At 42.0% G+C, this 16,012-nt stretch overlaps 1 protein-coding gene across 5 annotated transcripts in view; it reads left to right on the forward strand.

Annotated features, from left to right (window-relative positions):
• Positions 1–16,012, forward strand: part of LOC139263300 (F-box/WD repeat-containing protein 7-like) — a 237,005-nt gene that overhangs the window by 62,895 nt on the left and 158,098 nt on the right. For 4 of the 5 annotated variants that reach the window (XR_011593087.1, XR_011593085.1, XR_011593086.1 and 1 more), the window contains exons 6-7: positions 9,423–9,544; positions 14,547–14,621. Coding sequence is in view for 1 of the 5 variants with exons in the window: in XM_070879149.1 (XP_070735250.1) it covers positions 9,500–9,544; positions 14,547–14,621 (120 nt within the window). In the remaining 4 variants the exon portion in view is untranslated. The remainder of the gene's footprint in view (positions 1–9,422; positions 9,545–14,546; positions 14,622–16,012) is intronic. The other variant, XR_011593088.1, reaches the window with a different exon arrangement.

Raw genomic sequence — 16,012 nt, forward strand, 5'->3', positions numbered from 1 at the left:
GCAGGTAACTATAGGCCGGTTAGTTTAACATCTGTAGTGGGGAAAATGCTTGAAACTATCATTAAGGAAGAAATAGCGGGACATCTAGATAGGAATAGTGCAATCAAGCAGACACAGCATGGATTCATGAAGGGGAAATCATGTTTAACTAATTTACTAGAATTCTTTGAGGATATAACGAGCATGGTGGATAGAGGTGTACCGATGGATGTGGTGTATTTAGATTTCCAAAAGGCATTCGATAAGGTGCCACACAAAAGGTTACTGCAGAAGATAGAGGTACGCGGAGTCAGAGGAAATGTATTAGCATGGATAGAGAATTGGCTGGCGAACAGAAAGCAGAGAATCGGGATAAATGGATCCTTTTCGGGTTGGAAATCGGTGGTTAGTGGTGTGCCACAGGGATCGGTGCTGGGACCACAACTGTTTACAATATACATAGATGACCTGGAAGAGGGGACGGAGTGTAGTGTAACAAAATTTGCAGATGACACAAAGATTAGTGGGAAAGCGGGTTGTGTAGAGGACACCGAGAGGCTGCAAAGAGATTTGGATAGGTGAAGTGAATGGGCGAAGGTTTGGCAGATGGAATACAATGTCGGAAAGTGTGAGGTCATCCACCTTGGAGAAAAAAAACAGGAAAAGGGAATATTATTTGAATGGGGAGAAATTACAACATGCTGAGATGCAGAGGGACCTGGGGGTCCTTGTGCATGAATCCCAGAGAGTTAGTTTGCAAGTGCAGCAAGTAATCAGGAAGGCGAATGGAATGTTGGCCTTCATTGCGAGAGGGATGGAGTACAAAAGCAGGGAGGTTCTGCTGCAACTGTATAGGGTATTGGTAAGGCTGCACCTGGAGTACTGCGTGCAGTTTTGGTCACCTTAGGGAAGGATATACTGGCTTTGGAGGGGGTACAGAGACGATTCATTAGGCTGATTCTGGAGATGAGAGGGTTACCTTATGATGATAGATTGAGTAGACTGGGTCTTTACTCGTTGGAGTTCAGAAGGATGAGGGGTGATCTTATAGAACCATTTAAAATAATGAAAGGGATAGACAAGATAGAGGCAGAGAGGTTGTTTCCACTGGTCGGGGAGACTAGAACTAGGGGGCACAGCCTCAAAATACGAATGAAGCCAATTTAAAACCGAGTTGAGAAGGAATTTCTTCTCCTAGAGGGTTGTGAATCTGTGCAATTCTCTGCCCAAGGAAGCAGTTGAGGCTAGCTCATTGAATGTATTCAAGTCACAGATAGATAGATTTTGAACCAATAAGGGAATTAAGGGTTACGGGGAGAGGGCGGGTAAGTGGAGCTGAGTCCACGGCCAGATCAGCCATGATCTTATTGAATGGCGGAACAGGCTCGAGAGGCTAGATGGCCTACTCCTGTTCCTAATTCTTATGTTCTTATGTCTTTGACTTCCCAGAGGAAGAAGCAGCCTTTCCCTAGTCATCCTCTCAAAATCATTCATAATTTTAAAAACTTCATTTTCGAACACCTGTTTTTGCTTGAGAGTAGTCCTGGTATCCCAAGTTATTCATTATAGCTATAGTTTCTCATATCCAGCATCATCATCATAGGCGGTCCCTCGAACGAGGATGACTTGCTTCCACGGGTTCACATGCTTCAATGATTGAAGGGGTGGAAGATGCCTGTGCGTGAATTTTTTTAACGTGTGGTGACAGTTGCACATCAGCCACCACACGGGCTTGACAGAGCTAGGCCTTTATCCAGTGGCAAGAGTTAACCAGGATAACTGGAGACCTGCTCTGCTGCATGGACCTAGTGCACACACATATGCCGCGTGGGCTGGCCCGTGCTGCCCCTGGGCCCTCTACTCTTCTGGGCCCCGTACCCTCATTTGCCGCACCTCCGCCACAATCTCACGCCGCTCTTCCACCACAGACATTCGCTGCACCTATGCCACGATCTCTCAGCACTCCTCCGCCACAAAACACTCGCCGTACCTCCACTCCAGCTCTTTTTGTAGCCCCGACGTGTGGTGGTGGTATCGCGCAGGTCGGGGTTGCCCACGAAGTTCAAAAAGAGCTGGAGCGGCGGGCCCTGGAACATCGTGGCCCACCCTGACCTGCGTGAGAATACCACCACAGGTCGGGGCTACAAAAAGAGCTGGGGTGGCGAACTCTGGAACATCATATCTAGCATTATGTTGGTGAATCTAGGCTTTAATGCCTTTTTTTTTAATGGCCCAAAACTGCACATAGTACTCTAACCAGTGTTTTGTATAAATTCATCATTACTTATTTATTGTACTCTTCCCCTATTTTATAAAATCCAAAATGTTGGCCTTTCTTATAGTTATATCCTTTTGCAGGGTCAGGCAATTATGCGTTTGAATCTTGTATGGCCTGTTCATCCATACACTTGAGTCTTTCCATATGAAAATATTCTCTCTTCCCTCACAAAATGTATTGCCTCATTAAATTGAATCTGCCACCTATGTACCCATCACACCAACACTAAATTTCTATCCATGCTGCTGTATTTCCTCATACCATACTGCATTTTTCTACCGCAGGCTTCTTTCCTCTTTCTCCCCGTCCGAAAATAAAATCAAAATCAAAATGCTCAACATCAAAGGTTTTCATACTGAACTATTAAGAACTCTGCAGTGGCCCAGAGTGAAATTGAATTGTTCCTTTGGTCTCTCTTGTATTAAATTGAACTTCTGATGTTGCCCAATGTGATCTTGTCTGGCTTTGGCTAACAAGGAAAGGTTCAACCCTGGAATGTGGCCATTGTGGCTTTTTCTCCTCTGTCCTTTCTCTTCCTCCCTTTGCAGCCTACGGATACAATTGATAATTTCCACAAGCAAAGCGAGCACGTGTGTCTTATTATCTTAGTACACGTTGTTCATGGTATGTGCATGGTTGTTGTCCTTTCACATTGAGTGGCTTGACTGATCCACAATTGGATGAGGGCCAAGGTTCTTGTATTTCATGAAGATGAAAATGTAATCTTAATGCATTGAAGTTCTTTCATCCCATATCAAACTCCAGAATACAGGTTCACCCTCTCTGTTCCGGCACCCTCAGGACCTCACCGGTGCCAAAACAGAGAATTTTCCAAAACACGGGAGGTCAGTATCTGACTGTACCGATACATCCTACATAAGCATAAGCCTAGCCTAGGCTTACTGGTATCTGTAGAGTGCTGCTCACCGCTCTTCTGGGCTAACTTTACATAGCATAAGAAATAGGAGCACGAGTAGGCCATACGGCCCCTCGAGCCTGCTCTGCCATTTAATACGATCTTGGCTGATCCGATCATGGACTCGGGTCCACTTTCCTGCCTGCTCCCCATAACCCCTTATCCCCTTATCGGTTAAGAAACAGTCTATCTCTGTCTTAACTTTATTCAATGTCCCAGCTTCCACAGCTCTCTGAGGCAGCAAATTCCACAGATCCACAACCCTCTGTCGGAAGAAATTTCTCACCTCACTTTTTTAAATGGACGGCCCCTTATTCTAAGGTTATGTCCTCTAGTTCTTGTCTCCCCCATTAGTGGAAACATTCTCTGCATCCACATTGTCAAGCCCCCTCATAATCTTATACGTTTCGATAAGATCACCTCTCATTCTTCTGAATTCCAATGAGTAGAGATCCAATCTACTCAACCTTTCCTCATAAGTCAACCCACTCATCTCCGGAATCAACCTAGTGAACCGTCTCTGAACTGCCTCCAAAGCAAGTATATCCTTTCATAAATATGGAAACCAAAACTGCATGCAGTATTCCAGGTGTGGCCTCACCAATACTCTGTATAACTGTAGCAAGACTTCCCTGCTTTTATAGTCTATCCCTTTTGCAATAAAGGCCAAGATTCCATTGGTCTCCACTTGCTGTACCTGCATACCAACCTTTTGTGTTTCATGGGCAAGTACCCCCAGGCCCTGCTGTACTTCAGCACTTTGCAATCTTTCTCCATTGGAATAATAACTTGCTCCTTTTTTTTTCTGCCAAAGTGCATGACCTCGCACTTTCCAACATTATACTTCATCTGCCAAATTTTTGCCCACTCACTTAGCCTGTCTATGTCCTTTTGCAGGTTTTTTGTGTCCTCCTCACACATTGCTTTTCCTCCCATCTTTGTATCGTCAGCAAACTTGGCTTTGTTACACTGAGTCCCTTCTTCCAAGTTGTTAATATAGATTGTAAATAGTTGGGGTCCCAGCACTGATCCCTGTGGTACCCCACTAGTTACTGATTGCCAACCAGAGAATGAATCATTTATCCCGACTCTCTGTTTTTTGTTAGTTAGCCAGTCCTCTATCCATGCTAATATATTACCCCCAACCTGGTGAACTTTTATCTTGGGCAGTAACTTTTTATGTGGCACCTTGTCAAATGCCTTCTGGAAGTCCAAATACACCACATCCATTGGTTCCCCTTTATTCACCCTCTTCGTTACATCCTCAAAGAATTCCAGCAAATTTGTCAAACATGACTTTCCCCTTCATAAATCCATGCTGACTCTACCTGACTGAATTATGCTTTTCCAAATGTCCTGCAACTGCTTCTTTAATAATGGACTCCAACATTTTCCCAACCACAAATGTTAGCCTAACTGGTCTATATTTCCTGCTTTTTGTCTGCCTCCTTTTTTAAATTTAACATTCTTTCATTTGTATCTGTCCACTTGTGTTTTGTTCTTTGGACACTTTTCTTTATAAAGGTGACTGCTGATAATAGCAGAGAAACTGTCTGTTAATTAGGGCCACTGTCTCCAGACATTACATGACATGATCGTTGAAACACCTCAGGATGGAGTTTGCCCATCTACAGGCATGGGAGAAGATGGTCGAAAGCGGCAGTTTCAGTTCCGCAAACTCATGCAGAACCACGGATGTTTCCAGACCAGAGAGGTTTAACCTGTACTGTTCTAACCAAATATCACCTCATTAGTCAGGATGGAATAACTAACAGTACTATAACATGTTTACTGCTGTTGTCTGACAAATGTTACGAATTTGTGCACAGTCAAGGCGCAGAAATTTGAAGCAAAGCTCATTTTGCTCCTTATCTCCGCATTCCGCTGAATTCAGTTGGGAGACAATCTGTAATAGAATCAGGGCTCTGGGCCCAAAAGGTGTGGTAATGGGTTTCTTTTTCTCTTGGCGCCTCTTGTTTCGGTTTGGATTTGAATTTCTTTGTGGACTTAATATACTGAATAAATTAAACATTTTAACGAGGCATTTTCTGCACATGAGATGAATGAGCACAGTCAACTAAAAGTTAATTTTGTGTACCATTAGTTATTTCAGCCTTGTCAGTGTTGCAGTTATAACCTGTTCCTTAATAGAAATATACGGCTACATATTTAGGTTGAAAATGCAACAAGTAACAGAATTGCAGCTGTAATTTTACAGGGCATTGCCAGAATGAGCACAAAATATTTAAATTGCTTCTAATATACAAATATGAAAGTCTACTTTTGTGTGCTTCCAGCGATCATGTATGTATATGTTGCATCTTTTTTTTTAAATTTCCTTCCCAAGAGAAAGGCAAAGATTTCTTGTGGCCTGTTAACTTTTATAAATGGTTGGCTTGGCATAGGGAAGGCAGTGGGGGCAGCTGAATGGATGGTCGCAATCGGGGTGGTAAAGTCCATGCCTCGCATTTGTTGGAGGTGAAGGCAGGAGAGAGGAGTTTACGGTAGGCAGTTTACAAAAGAAGCCGGGGGCGTTAGCTTTGCTCTCAAGGATGACCTTGGAATAGTGGAAAGTTTTGGCAGAGAAGGGTGAGACCCGACAGCATTTTTATCATCCAGCCACATCTGATGTATGGCTAAACCAATTTTGCGACCGATACGCTTAAGGCTACACTCCTTGAACATGATGGAACGAAGATGGGGCCATACCGGGGGAAATTACGAGGTTTGGAGATAGTAAAGGTTTTTCTGGGGACAAGGGCATCAAACTGGTGGTGAGGGAATGTTTGAGGAGATTGATAGCTGCTGAAGTATCTTGGAGAATAGAGGGACAAAGGCTAGGCAGTAGATACTTTGAAAGCACTGGTGTAAGTGGCTTGGGGGAGTTTGTTTTAGGGCAGGCAGAACGAAGTGGTATTTGAAAGAGTTTCAAAAGGTGGGTGGTGAGGGATACAAGGAAGTGGTCGGAGATGGCCTGGTCTGTCGGAGACCATGTGGCGTGGCATGTTTGAGGGTATGGCCATGAATAATAGGTAGGACAGTTGGGCAGTGAAATCGGACGAGGCGCCAAGGTGGGAAACTTGGGGGTCAGTGGACAATGAGAATTTTAAAGGAGAAGCATGAGAGGCGGAACAAGGTGAGGTGCACAAAGGAGAACAAGGTGTTAATATGTTGTGTGGCATTCACATGATTAACCTATCAATATTTCCCATACTATTAGTAATGAAGTTAGAAAGCACAATGTTTCATTGTATGAACACAAAAGTGTTCTCTGAGCAAGTTAGTTTCTCTGTACTTTGGGGGGATTTAAGAAGCGAGAAAATAAAAATTACTGATTGAAAAATGTGGGAATGAAGTGGAATCTGAGTGCACATAATATTACACCAAGATGGAGCACCTTCAAGGTTGGCAGGGGGGGAGGAAGAGTGAGAGAGAGAGAGATTGGGGCGGGGGCAGAGCTGGGGGAGGGAGAGAAGAATTGTTTAGACCTGCATCCTGCAATTTAATTGCAATCAATGCAAGAGCACCAATGTGCTATTTTTTCCCCTTACTTTTTGAAGATGGGAAAAATAAATATGTGTGTATGTGTGACAAAGAATGGCATATGGATGGCTATGTTTACATGTATTTCTCTTTGGGTTATAGATCCATTCTCTCACTTCAAAATGCTGGTTTTCATCTGATTAAATTCATGTGTTTGCTACATTTCGGTGTTCCGTGGTCATGAAATATCCACTGAGAACCACACAAAGAGTTTGAATCTTGAATCAGTTTATTGTGAAGCTCTGCAATCTGAATCTGGAATTTTGCCTAAAGGGGACTGGTTCAGCAGCTTATGATTTCTACTAGGTACCTGGAGTCAGCGCAAATAATAAATTGTTCCAGTAACCAGGCAACAATCCCCCTAACATTCTGGTCATCATACACAAGCTTCACTTTTAATAAATAAACCTACATGTTAATGTTTTTAATCTTTTAGATTATCTTTAACTGCAATACTGAGGCCATTAACATTTTAAGAATCCATTTTTAAACTAGTGGATTGCATTACAATGCTGCACTTTTTAAGATTGTGCCAAATTCTACATTGTAGAATAGGTATCAACTCTGTACAAGTATCCCACTTCTCTCCCCTGGGCAAGGGGGGGGGGGGCGGAGGAGGGGGCGGGGAGGAGGGGGGTAGTAGGAGAACGAGGTGCCTTTTAACAGTCAGAGGGAATAATAGGAGGTAATGCAAAACTGGTTTATTAAAGTGGATTCGCTTAATACAAAAGGCAAAATGCTGCAGATGCTGGAAATCTGAAATCTAAACAGAAAATGCTGGAAATACTTAACTGTTTCTCTCTTCAGATACTACCTGACCTATTAACGCTTCAGGCCTGTGACCTTTTGTCAGAACTGGCAAATGTTACAGGTTTTAAGCTAGCACAGTGGCAGGGAAGGTCTATGATAGGATGGAAGGCAGAAGAGATTAAATGACAAAAGGGGATGGTAATGGGACGTAAAGAAACAAAAGACGGGTCTAGAGGAGCTGTAAATGGCAACAGCTGAATCATTGCAAGCACCTGCTGTCTGAAAAAATGGGAGCCGTGGTTACGATCTGAAATTGTTGAACTTCATGAAGTCTGGAAGGCCGTCGAGTTCCTAATCGAAAGATGAAATGCTTTTCCTCGAGCTGCACGTTGGTCTGGGTCGAGTCATGGCTGCTCATCTCGATTACTCTTTTATTGAAGAGACCGGTGCTGTGTCTTTCCTCTCCCGGTACTCACAGTAAGACAGCAGGGGGATTCTCATTGTCGTCTTAGACACGGGAGTGGATCCCCCAGCACAAGCACTCCAGATAATAGCATGCACTTGTAGTTCAGGCCTTGCGAAGCCTTTAACAGACTAAAAAGAGAATAAATCTTGCATCGGAAGCCCTGCAGGATTGTGCTGCTCTGCCAAACAGCCACATAGAAATATAATTGATCGTCGATCATTTCATTTATGGAAGATTTTACACTACATTCTGTGTACTTATGATAGTATCTGAATTTATGTTAAATTATTGGGAGGGTGGGAGAGCTTATCAACACTGAGTTGGCCTGTTTTAAATTTACCAATTTAACACTTTTTGCTCACCAACATGCATGGTATCTTCCTGTAGCAGGAGCTGGTGGGACCTCATGATTGATGTGCGGCCGTGCACCTTAAAGGAAACATTTGGTGTGCGGCCTTCAACAGCTCACCCAAACTTAAGTGGCCCTCCAGCCCAAATAATTGGCCACCCTTGATTGAGACCTCCAATTCTATTTCTTCCATTAGCTGTTCCCTTGTTCCTATTTGGACTGGCACCTGGGAGACAGTGCTTCATTTGGGACATTGTTGCAACGACAAAAGCACCTATCCATTCCCCTTACAATTTCTCTCCCACTGGTTTGGCAACCACCATTTCACCATGCTGTGCTTTTGCTCCCGGTTAGTCATAGAAGTTGTAGTCATTGTCACAGAACTTTAGTAGTCAATACTCTAGTCTGTCAATTCAACACTCGGTGATTGAGAGGGTGGGGTAGGGGCTTCACGACTGCTTCCAATCAGCTCTGTCCATGTCGCTGGATAGTCATCCACTTTTCTTCAGTAACTTGCACTAATGCAGGGTGACTATCTTCTCAAATGTGAATTCCAGGAACCCTTCAGACCTCCCATATGTGATGGAGCATTACCAACTACTCGAAGTTCAGTGGGAAACCATTCCTGTCATCCGGGAGCATCCAGGAATTCACACTAAGCAAATACTACAACTATCCTTGCCCAAACAACTTCATGAGTTAGCCTCTCAAGTATAATTTAGGCCGATTGCACTCCTCAGGCTAAACGCAACACACTCCTGGCTTTTTGCACTCCACTGATCTCTATCTAGTAAGCTCAAATTTATTCTGGCATATCCTAGAAAATAGCTCAACTGCTACAGGGAAAAAAAGCTAATAACTAATCCTACCATTCTTGTGACCAATGAATTAACCCAATACTAGCTCAAACCAACCCACAGGGAAGTCACACAGGAACCAATATTAAACCATTCCTAGATTCAAATAGCTGTGATTTAAGGCAAAATAAAATAAAAAATTAAATACCTATACCCCGATCATTCCTGCTGAGACTAAACACCCGGTGTTGTGTACTGCACAGTTTCTCACGTCATTTACTTCCTAGGAGCTAGTTGAGCTGCAACTTGCATCATGGTATTACTTCTATATCTGTTTCCTCCAGAGCCCTACTAGACTTCCAAGATCCAGCATAAGGAGCCCCACAGACACATAGCCTCCCACTACAACTTTTTTACCCTCATGACAATTGATAATGAAAACCTAGATGGTGCAAAGGAACAAGAGGTAAGCAAACTGCTGCAGAGAGGGGAAAGGATGGGCACTAACTAAGCAGAAATCTGATTAGCTCAATCACAGTGGTTGCATAGAGTTAGCATGAACAGAGTGCATCGTAAACAATGTAAAAGTTGGGAATTCGTTGTGTGGGGGGAAAAGAGAAAGAGGGGAGACTCAGATGAAAAAGGTAATATAAATAGTTCTAAACCAAACGAAAGAGAGTAGAATAATAGCCAGAAATTATGCTTTAGGTACTACAGATAAAGGAAAAATAATTAAACCAGAAGAGAGAAATAAGAAATGTTGAGCAGAGGACAGGTTGGCATGTGACACCGAAATAAGCATTCTTTTATACAAATGCACAGGTTATAAGGAACAAATTGAATTGCAGGCGCAAATTCAACTTGGATGGTATGACATCAGTCATGGCTGCATGATCAGGACTGGGAACTAAATATACCAGGTTATAAAGGTCTACAGGAAAGATGGAGGAAATGGTAGCGGAGTAATCTTAGTAATTAAGGAAGAAGTCACTACAGTGATGAAAGGATATAACAAGAGCTAAGCAGGCAGTAGCGACTTTATGGATAGAATTAAGAAATAGGAAAAGATTTAAGACTATAGTGGGAGTTGTGTATGAGCCCCCTGGTAGCAGCTGTGAAGTGGTAGAATGTATAAATGCAGAGATTTGACAAGCTTGTAGCAACGCACAGTGGTTTTAATGGAGAATTTTAACTTTCATAGATTGGGATAAGCAAATTAGCTCATGCTTGTAAGGTGGTGAATTTTTTGTATTCATGACAGTTTTCTGCAACAATATGTCCAAGAACCAAGGGGGCATGCCATATTAGATTTAGTAATGAGCCAGATTTAGTTAACAGCCTAACTCTGCGTGAACATTTATCTAATAGCGATCATGTGATCATGTTCAACGTATTGTTTGAAAGGGAGAAAAGTGAAATGACTACTAAGATTCTAGATTTAGGTAAAGCCGATATCAATGCCAGAATAAACGGGGCAAATCTGTTGTTGGGTAAAATGCTAGATGATCAATGGGAGGTATTCAAAAAGAGAATGTGCTACACAACCAGCAAGGGCCAAAACCCCTCTTTTTTTTTAAGCCATGGACAACATAAAGCTAAAAGAAAAAGCATACAAAAATGCAAAAACTTGCAAGATCCTGGCAACTAGGAGGGGTGCAAAGAACAAAAGGTGACAAAACTAGTAAGAGCTACAAAAAGGATGTGTGAAAAGAAACTTGCAAAGGATATCAAAATCAACACATTTTTACAATTCTATTAGGAAAAATAGGGTCAGGAGCTATGTGGGCCACTTTAACTGGTGAAAAGCTGGAAACAATGGAGGGCCAAAGAGAGTTGGGGTGGGGGGGGGGGCATGTACATAAATCATCAGTGTCATGGGCAAGTACAGAAAATAATCAAAAAGGCTATTGAATACTGGCCTTTACATCTAGAGGACTAGGGGGTAGAAGTTATACAAAGTTCTGGTTAGGCCACACTTGGAGTACTAGGAGCAGTTCTGGGGACCACACTGTAGGAAGGATATATTGGCCTTGGAGGGAGTGCAGTGTGGATTTACCAGAATGATACCTGGACACCCAAGAGTTAAATTACGAGGAGATTACAGAAACTAGGGCTGTATTCCCTGGAATTTAGACAGTATGGGGTGATTTGAAGGTTAAGATATTAAGGGGAACTGATAGGGTAGAGAAACTGTTTCTGTTGGTTGGGGAGTCTAGGACTCGGGGGCATAGTCTAAAAATTAGAGCCAGGCTGTTCAGGAGTGAACGGCAATTGATGCTAGTTCAATTGTTAATTTTAAATTTGAGTGACAGATTTTTGTTAACCAAAAGTATTCAGGGATATGGGACAAATGCAGGTAGTCATGATCTCATTGAATGACGGAACAGGCTTGATTGGCTAAATGGCCTACTCCTGTTCCTGTGTGGGGTGAGGCATTTTCAAACGTCACTGAATCCTACTAGACAAGAAGCTATAACCAAGCAGACACTGTTGCACATTCTTGAACTGACTCCAGCACTTCTAAACAAAGACTTTGGATTACATGGAGAGACCGCTCGTAACTGTCTCCAGATCCAGCTGTGCATAGATGTCGTCCTTGCCAATACGATATATTCAATTGCTATTTGATGTATGTTTTAATTTATTGTAAAATTGTTGAGGTTCCACTAATTAGTGATCACCTTGTTGTATAAAAGTACTGAGCTAGATTCTCCTCATGCCCAGCCCCCAGGAGATTCCAATCCCTATCCCCAAATCCCATCTGAAAATGATTGTGGCTATCAGCTGCTAACCAAACAGCCCGTGACCGTGGATGTGGAGTAGGAGAGGGCTGACACTCGAACTATATAACCCAGCAGAAGTTGCTGCTTTCAAGAAAACTGAAAAAACTAATTGAAGTACAGTTTCTTTGCTTAATGCAACAGTAGGCTAGGTTCTAGTTAAAGAAGAAGCAATTACTGATTAACAGAGGCCCATGTGGGTACAACCAAAACCCACCTGGCACTGACAACATTACACACACACCTTTCGGTGGCTTTATTCCACAACCCCAGCCACTCTGTAAAGCTCAAATTAACTATGTACTGTGTCAATACAGATAGTCAAAGAATAATTGCAATAAAAGGGGCAACGATACAGAAAAAGCTGATTTTACCTGCTAAGCAAGAACCTGGTCAATTTCAGTCCCCATTCAGAAAATTGATGGATTCTAGACAATGTAGAGTAATTTCAAACAATTTATTGGATGATCTTAAACAGGATACATCAATAGCATAAGATTGTCTTCATTGATGTCACTAGACCAAGTCTAAATTTCTTATTCCAGTACCCATAGTGGCTTCTGAACTAAATAAAAGTACCCTTTTACAATTTTCTTGACAATGATCAGAGGAAAGGAAGAGTACACATTTTATACTTCAATATTTGCACAGAAAATATTAATTCAGTTGCTAGCATTTAATCGGTCTGGTCACCAGAAAGTTACCCCAAATTCTTTGTTGATGTCTCCATGTTTAAAAAGGGAAAAAAAGGTACTTGGTTGTAAACATTACAATAACTGATTTCCCACTGGCAAGACCATCAAGTCAGGATCCTTCCTTTAAAGGGCCAAAGAATTTAAATTAGTGTTTTGGCAGACCCTTCCAGGTCTTAATTTATTGCTCAGCAATACCTCGAGGGGCATGTGCATTTTATTGTAAGAAACATTTCATATGAACAATTTTGTAACTAGACTGAAACTATAATAAGTATCTGCAGCACATTTTTATACCAGGTTACAGCATGAAATGAGATTAGAAACAAACTATTTGCCATTGCAAATAATGCACACAGCATTTCTATTCTTCCACCAGAGTTAATGGTCTCAGCCTTGTGTTAATACAGCAGCATGCAATCCCACATTCCCAATGTGCAATCTTTGGGGAGAGGTTTGGCGAAAATCCCAGAGCCCACCACTAGTTTAAAATTCTAAAAGAAGGGTCAAAGCAGAATTTTCCACTTTTTGTGGGGTCTAACGAGGATTAAATGCAAGACATTTCGAGCAGAAAGAAGGATTTAAAAAAAATTACACTAAGGGTTGTGGAATGCACTACCAGAGTTAATGGTTGAAGGAAACAGTAACTTTCATTTTTTTAGTGCCTTTAACATAATATATACCAGGGTGCTTCAGAGACCAAAAGCCAGTTCAGGGATGGGTTTTAAGAAAGGTCTTAAATCAGAGGAGGGAGGTGGAGACAAGCAGCTGATGGCAAGACTAACAATGCTGAGGTGAAGGGGCATGTACAAGAGGTCAGTCATGGGTACAGAATGTTTGGGTGGTTGGGGATTTGGGGGTGGGAGGTGGCTGAAGGCAAGAGGGATTGTAGACTTGGAGGAGGGCCCAAGGATGGAACAGCAATAATACCTTTAACATAGTAAAATCACAGGTGCATAAATCAGATGAAAATGGACACTGGCTATAAAGGAGATACTGGGATTGGTGACAAAGCTTGGTCAAAAAGGTAGGATTTGAGGAGGATGTGGAGGTTTGGGAGGGAATTCGAATTTAGGCCTAGATAGTTGAAGGCAAGGCCACCAACGGTGAGTAGAGGTATCTGTGTGGGGGTGGGAAGTGAAACCATTGCTGGAGATGCTCGAGCTATGATTGGCTAGGTCAAGAAAAGGATAATGGATCACTGCCCGGATGTGGGATTAAGGCTACTGCTCCTGTGGATAATCAACATAGACTGGTGCGACTGTGTAATTCTATGTAACTAGTGAATACGTAAATCAGCTCTTGAATTTGAATCCAATTACTTATGCTGGAAATATATTTTCATAGATTCAGAAAGTGTGAATGGTGCCACTTGTTAATTTTGGCGGATAAAACTGACGAACTCTGCCACAGAGTCCTTTCCCAGTTTGTAAGGGGGAAACCAGTGGATGTAGTGTATTTGGATTTTTGATAAGATGCCACAAAAGAGAATATTAAACAAAATTAGAGCTCATGAGTTTGGGGGTTATATACCAGCATGGATTAAGAATTGATTAACTGACAGAAAACAGTTGGAATAAATGGGTCATTTTCAGCTTGGCAGGCTGTAACTAGTGGATTAGTACTTGGGTCTCAGCTATTTAAGATTTGGATGAGTGGACCAAATGTAATATATCCAATTTTGCTGATACAAAGCTAGGTGGGAATGTAAATTATGAGGAGCATGCAAAGAGGCTGCAAGGGGATATAGACAGGCTAAGTGAGTGGACAAGAACATGGCAGATGGAATATAATGTGGAGAAATGTGAAGTTATCCACTTTGGAAGGAAAAATAGAAAAGCAGAGTATTTTTTAAATGGTGGTGTTCAGAGGGACCTGGGCATCCTTGTACACAAATCAAAGTTAATATGCAGGTACAGCAAGCAAATGGTATTTTGGCCTTTATTACAAGAGGATTTGAGTACAAGAGTAAAGACTTCTTACTGCAAATATACAGGGCCCTGGTGAGACCACACCTGGGGTTTGGTCTCCTTACCTATGGAAGGATACACTTGGTTCTCCACTATTTCCGGTAGGTTTTTTATGTCTTCCGTGAAGACAAAGTATTTGTTTAATTTCTCCTGTCTCAGCCTTACCCACATTTAGTTTGCTAATGTTTTCCTTTTTACATACCTATAGAAGCTTTGTCTGTTTTTATGTCTCACTAGTTTACTCTCATTCTATTTTCCCTTTCTTTATCGATTTCTTGAATTCTAAAATCCTCCCAATCCTTAAGCTTACTGCTCTTTTTGCAACATAAGCCTCTTCCTTTGATCAAATACTATCTAAGTTGTCAGCCACGGTTGGACCACTTTTCCTTAAACCTTGTGCCTTAAAAGAATGTATATTTGGTGTAAATTATGTATTAATTCTTTAAAAGGTATGATAGACAAGCAATCGCTAGCATTTAATGTAATTTTCCAATCTACCTTAACCAACTCGCCCCTCATACCTACGTAGTTTGCTTTGTTTAGATTGAAGACCCTAGTTTCGGATTTAACAACCACATTATGGTCACTCTTCCCGAAGGGCTCCTTTACTACAAGGTTATTAATTAACCCTTTCTCATTGCAAAACACTAGATCTAAAATAGCCTGCTCCTCAGTTGGTTCCTCAACTTAACTGATCTAGAAAACTTTGTATACATTCTATGAATTCATCCTCCACATTACTGCAGATTAAAGTCCCACATGATTACTGTATTACCCTGGTTATTTGCACTCCTGATTTATACTGTGCCCTACATTATAACTACTGTTTGGGGGTCTATAAACAACTCCCACCAATGTTTTTTAGCTCGACGTAAACGGATTCTACTACTTGATTTTCCGCGCTCCCATCTTTTATCAGGGCAACCCCTCCTCCTTTTCCAATTTGCCTATCTCTTCTGAAAGGTAAGTATCCTGGAATATTTAATTCCCAACCTTGGTCACTTTGGAACCACATCTCCGTAATGTCTATTAGATCAAACCTATTAATTCATCGATTTTGTTGTGAATGCTTTGCGCATTCAGATCTAGTGCCTTTAGCTTTGACTTTTTTCTATTTTTCTCTGATGTCACCTTAGTCACAGATGCCCTATTACCTTTGTTACTCTCTGTCCCTTTTGTGACCCATTGTTTATTTTTACTCCAAACTCTGCTCTAGAGCCTTGTCATTTCTCTTGCTGCTTTTAAATTTACTCTTTGCTGAATCCTCCCAACCCCGTCTATTGTCCTAGTTATTCGATTCGCCAGGACACTGGTTCCAGTCAATGGTGCCTGTCCCAACAGAACTGCTCCCTCTTTCTCCAGTACCTCACAAAGCAAAACCTTGGGTATGTCCTGTTCCACCGGCAAGACAGGCCCACTAGGGCAAGTGGCATAGTCAGGAGGGTGTGGCCCTGGGAGTTCCAGACCCCATGAAGTCTCATGGCTTCAGGTA

This window comes from Pristiophorus japonicus, chromosome 4, assembly GCF_044704955.1.
Source record: "Pristiophorus japonicus isolate sPriJap1 chromosome 4, sPriJap1.hap1, whole genome shotgun sequence".
In the NCBI taxonomy this organism is placed as follows: Eukaryota; Metazoa; Chordata; class Chondrichthyes; family Pristiophoridae; genus Pristiophorus; species Pristiophorus japonicus.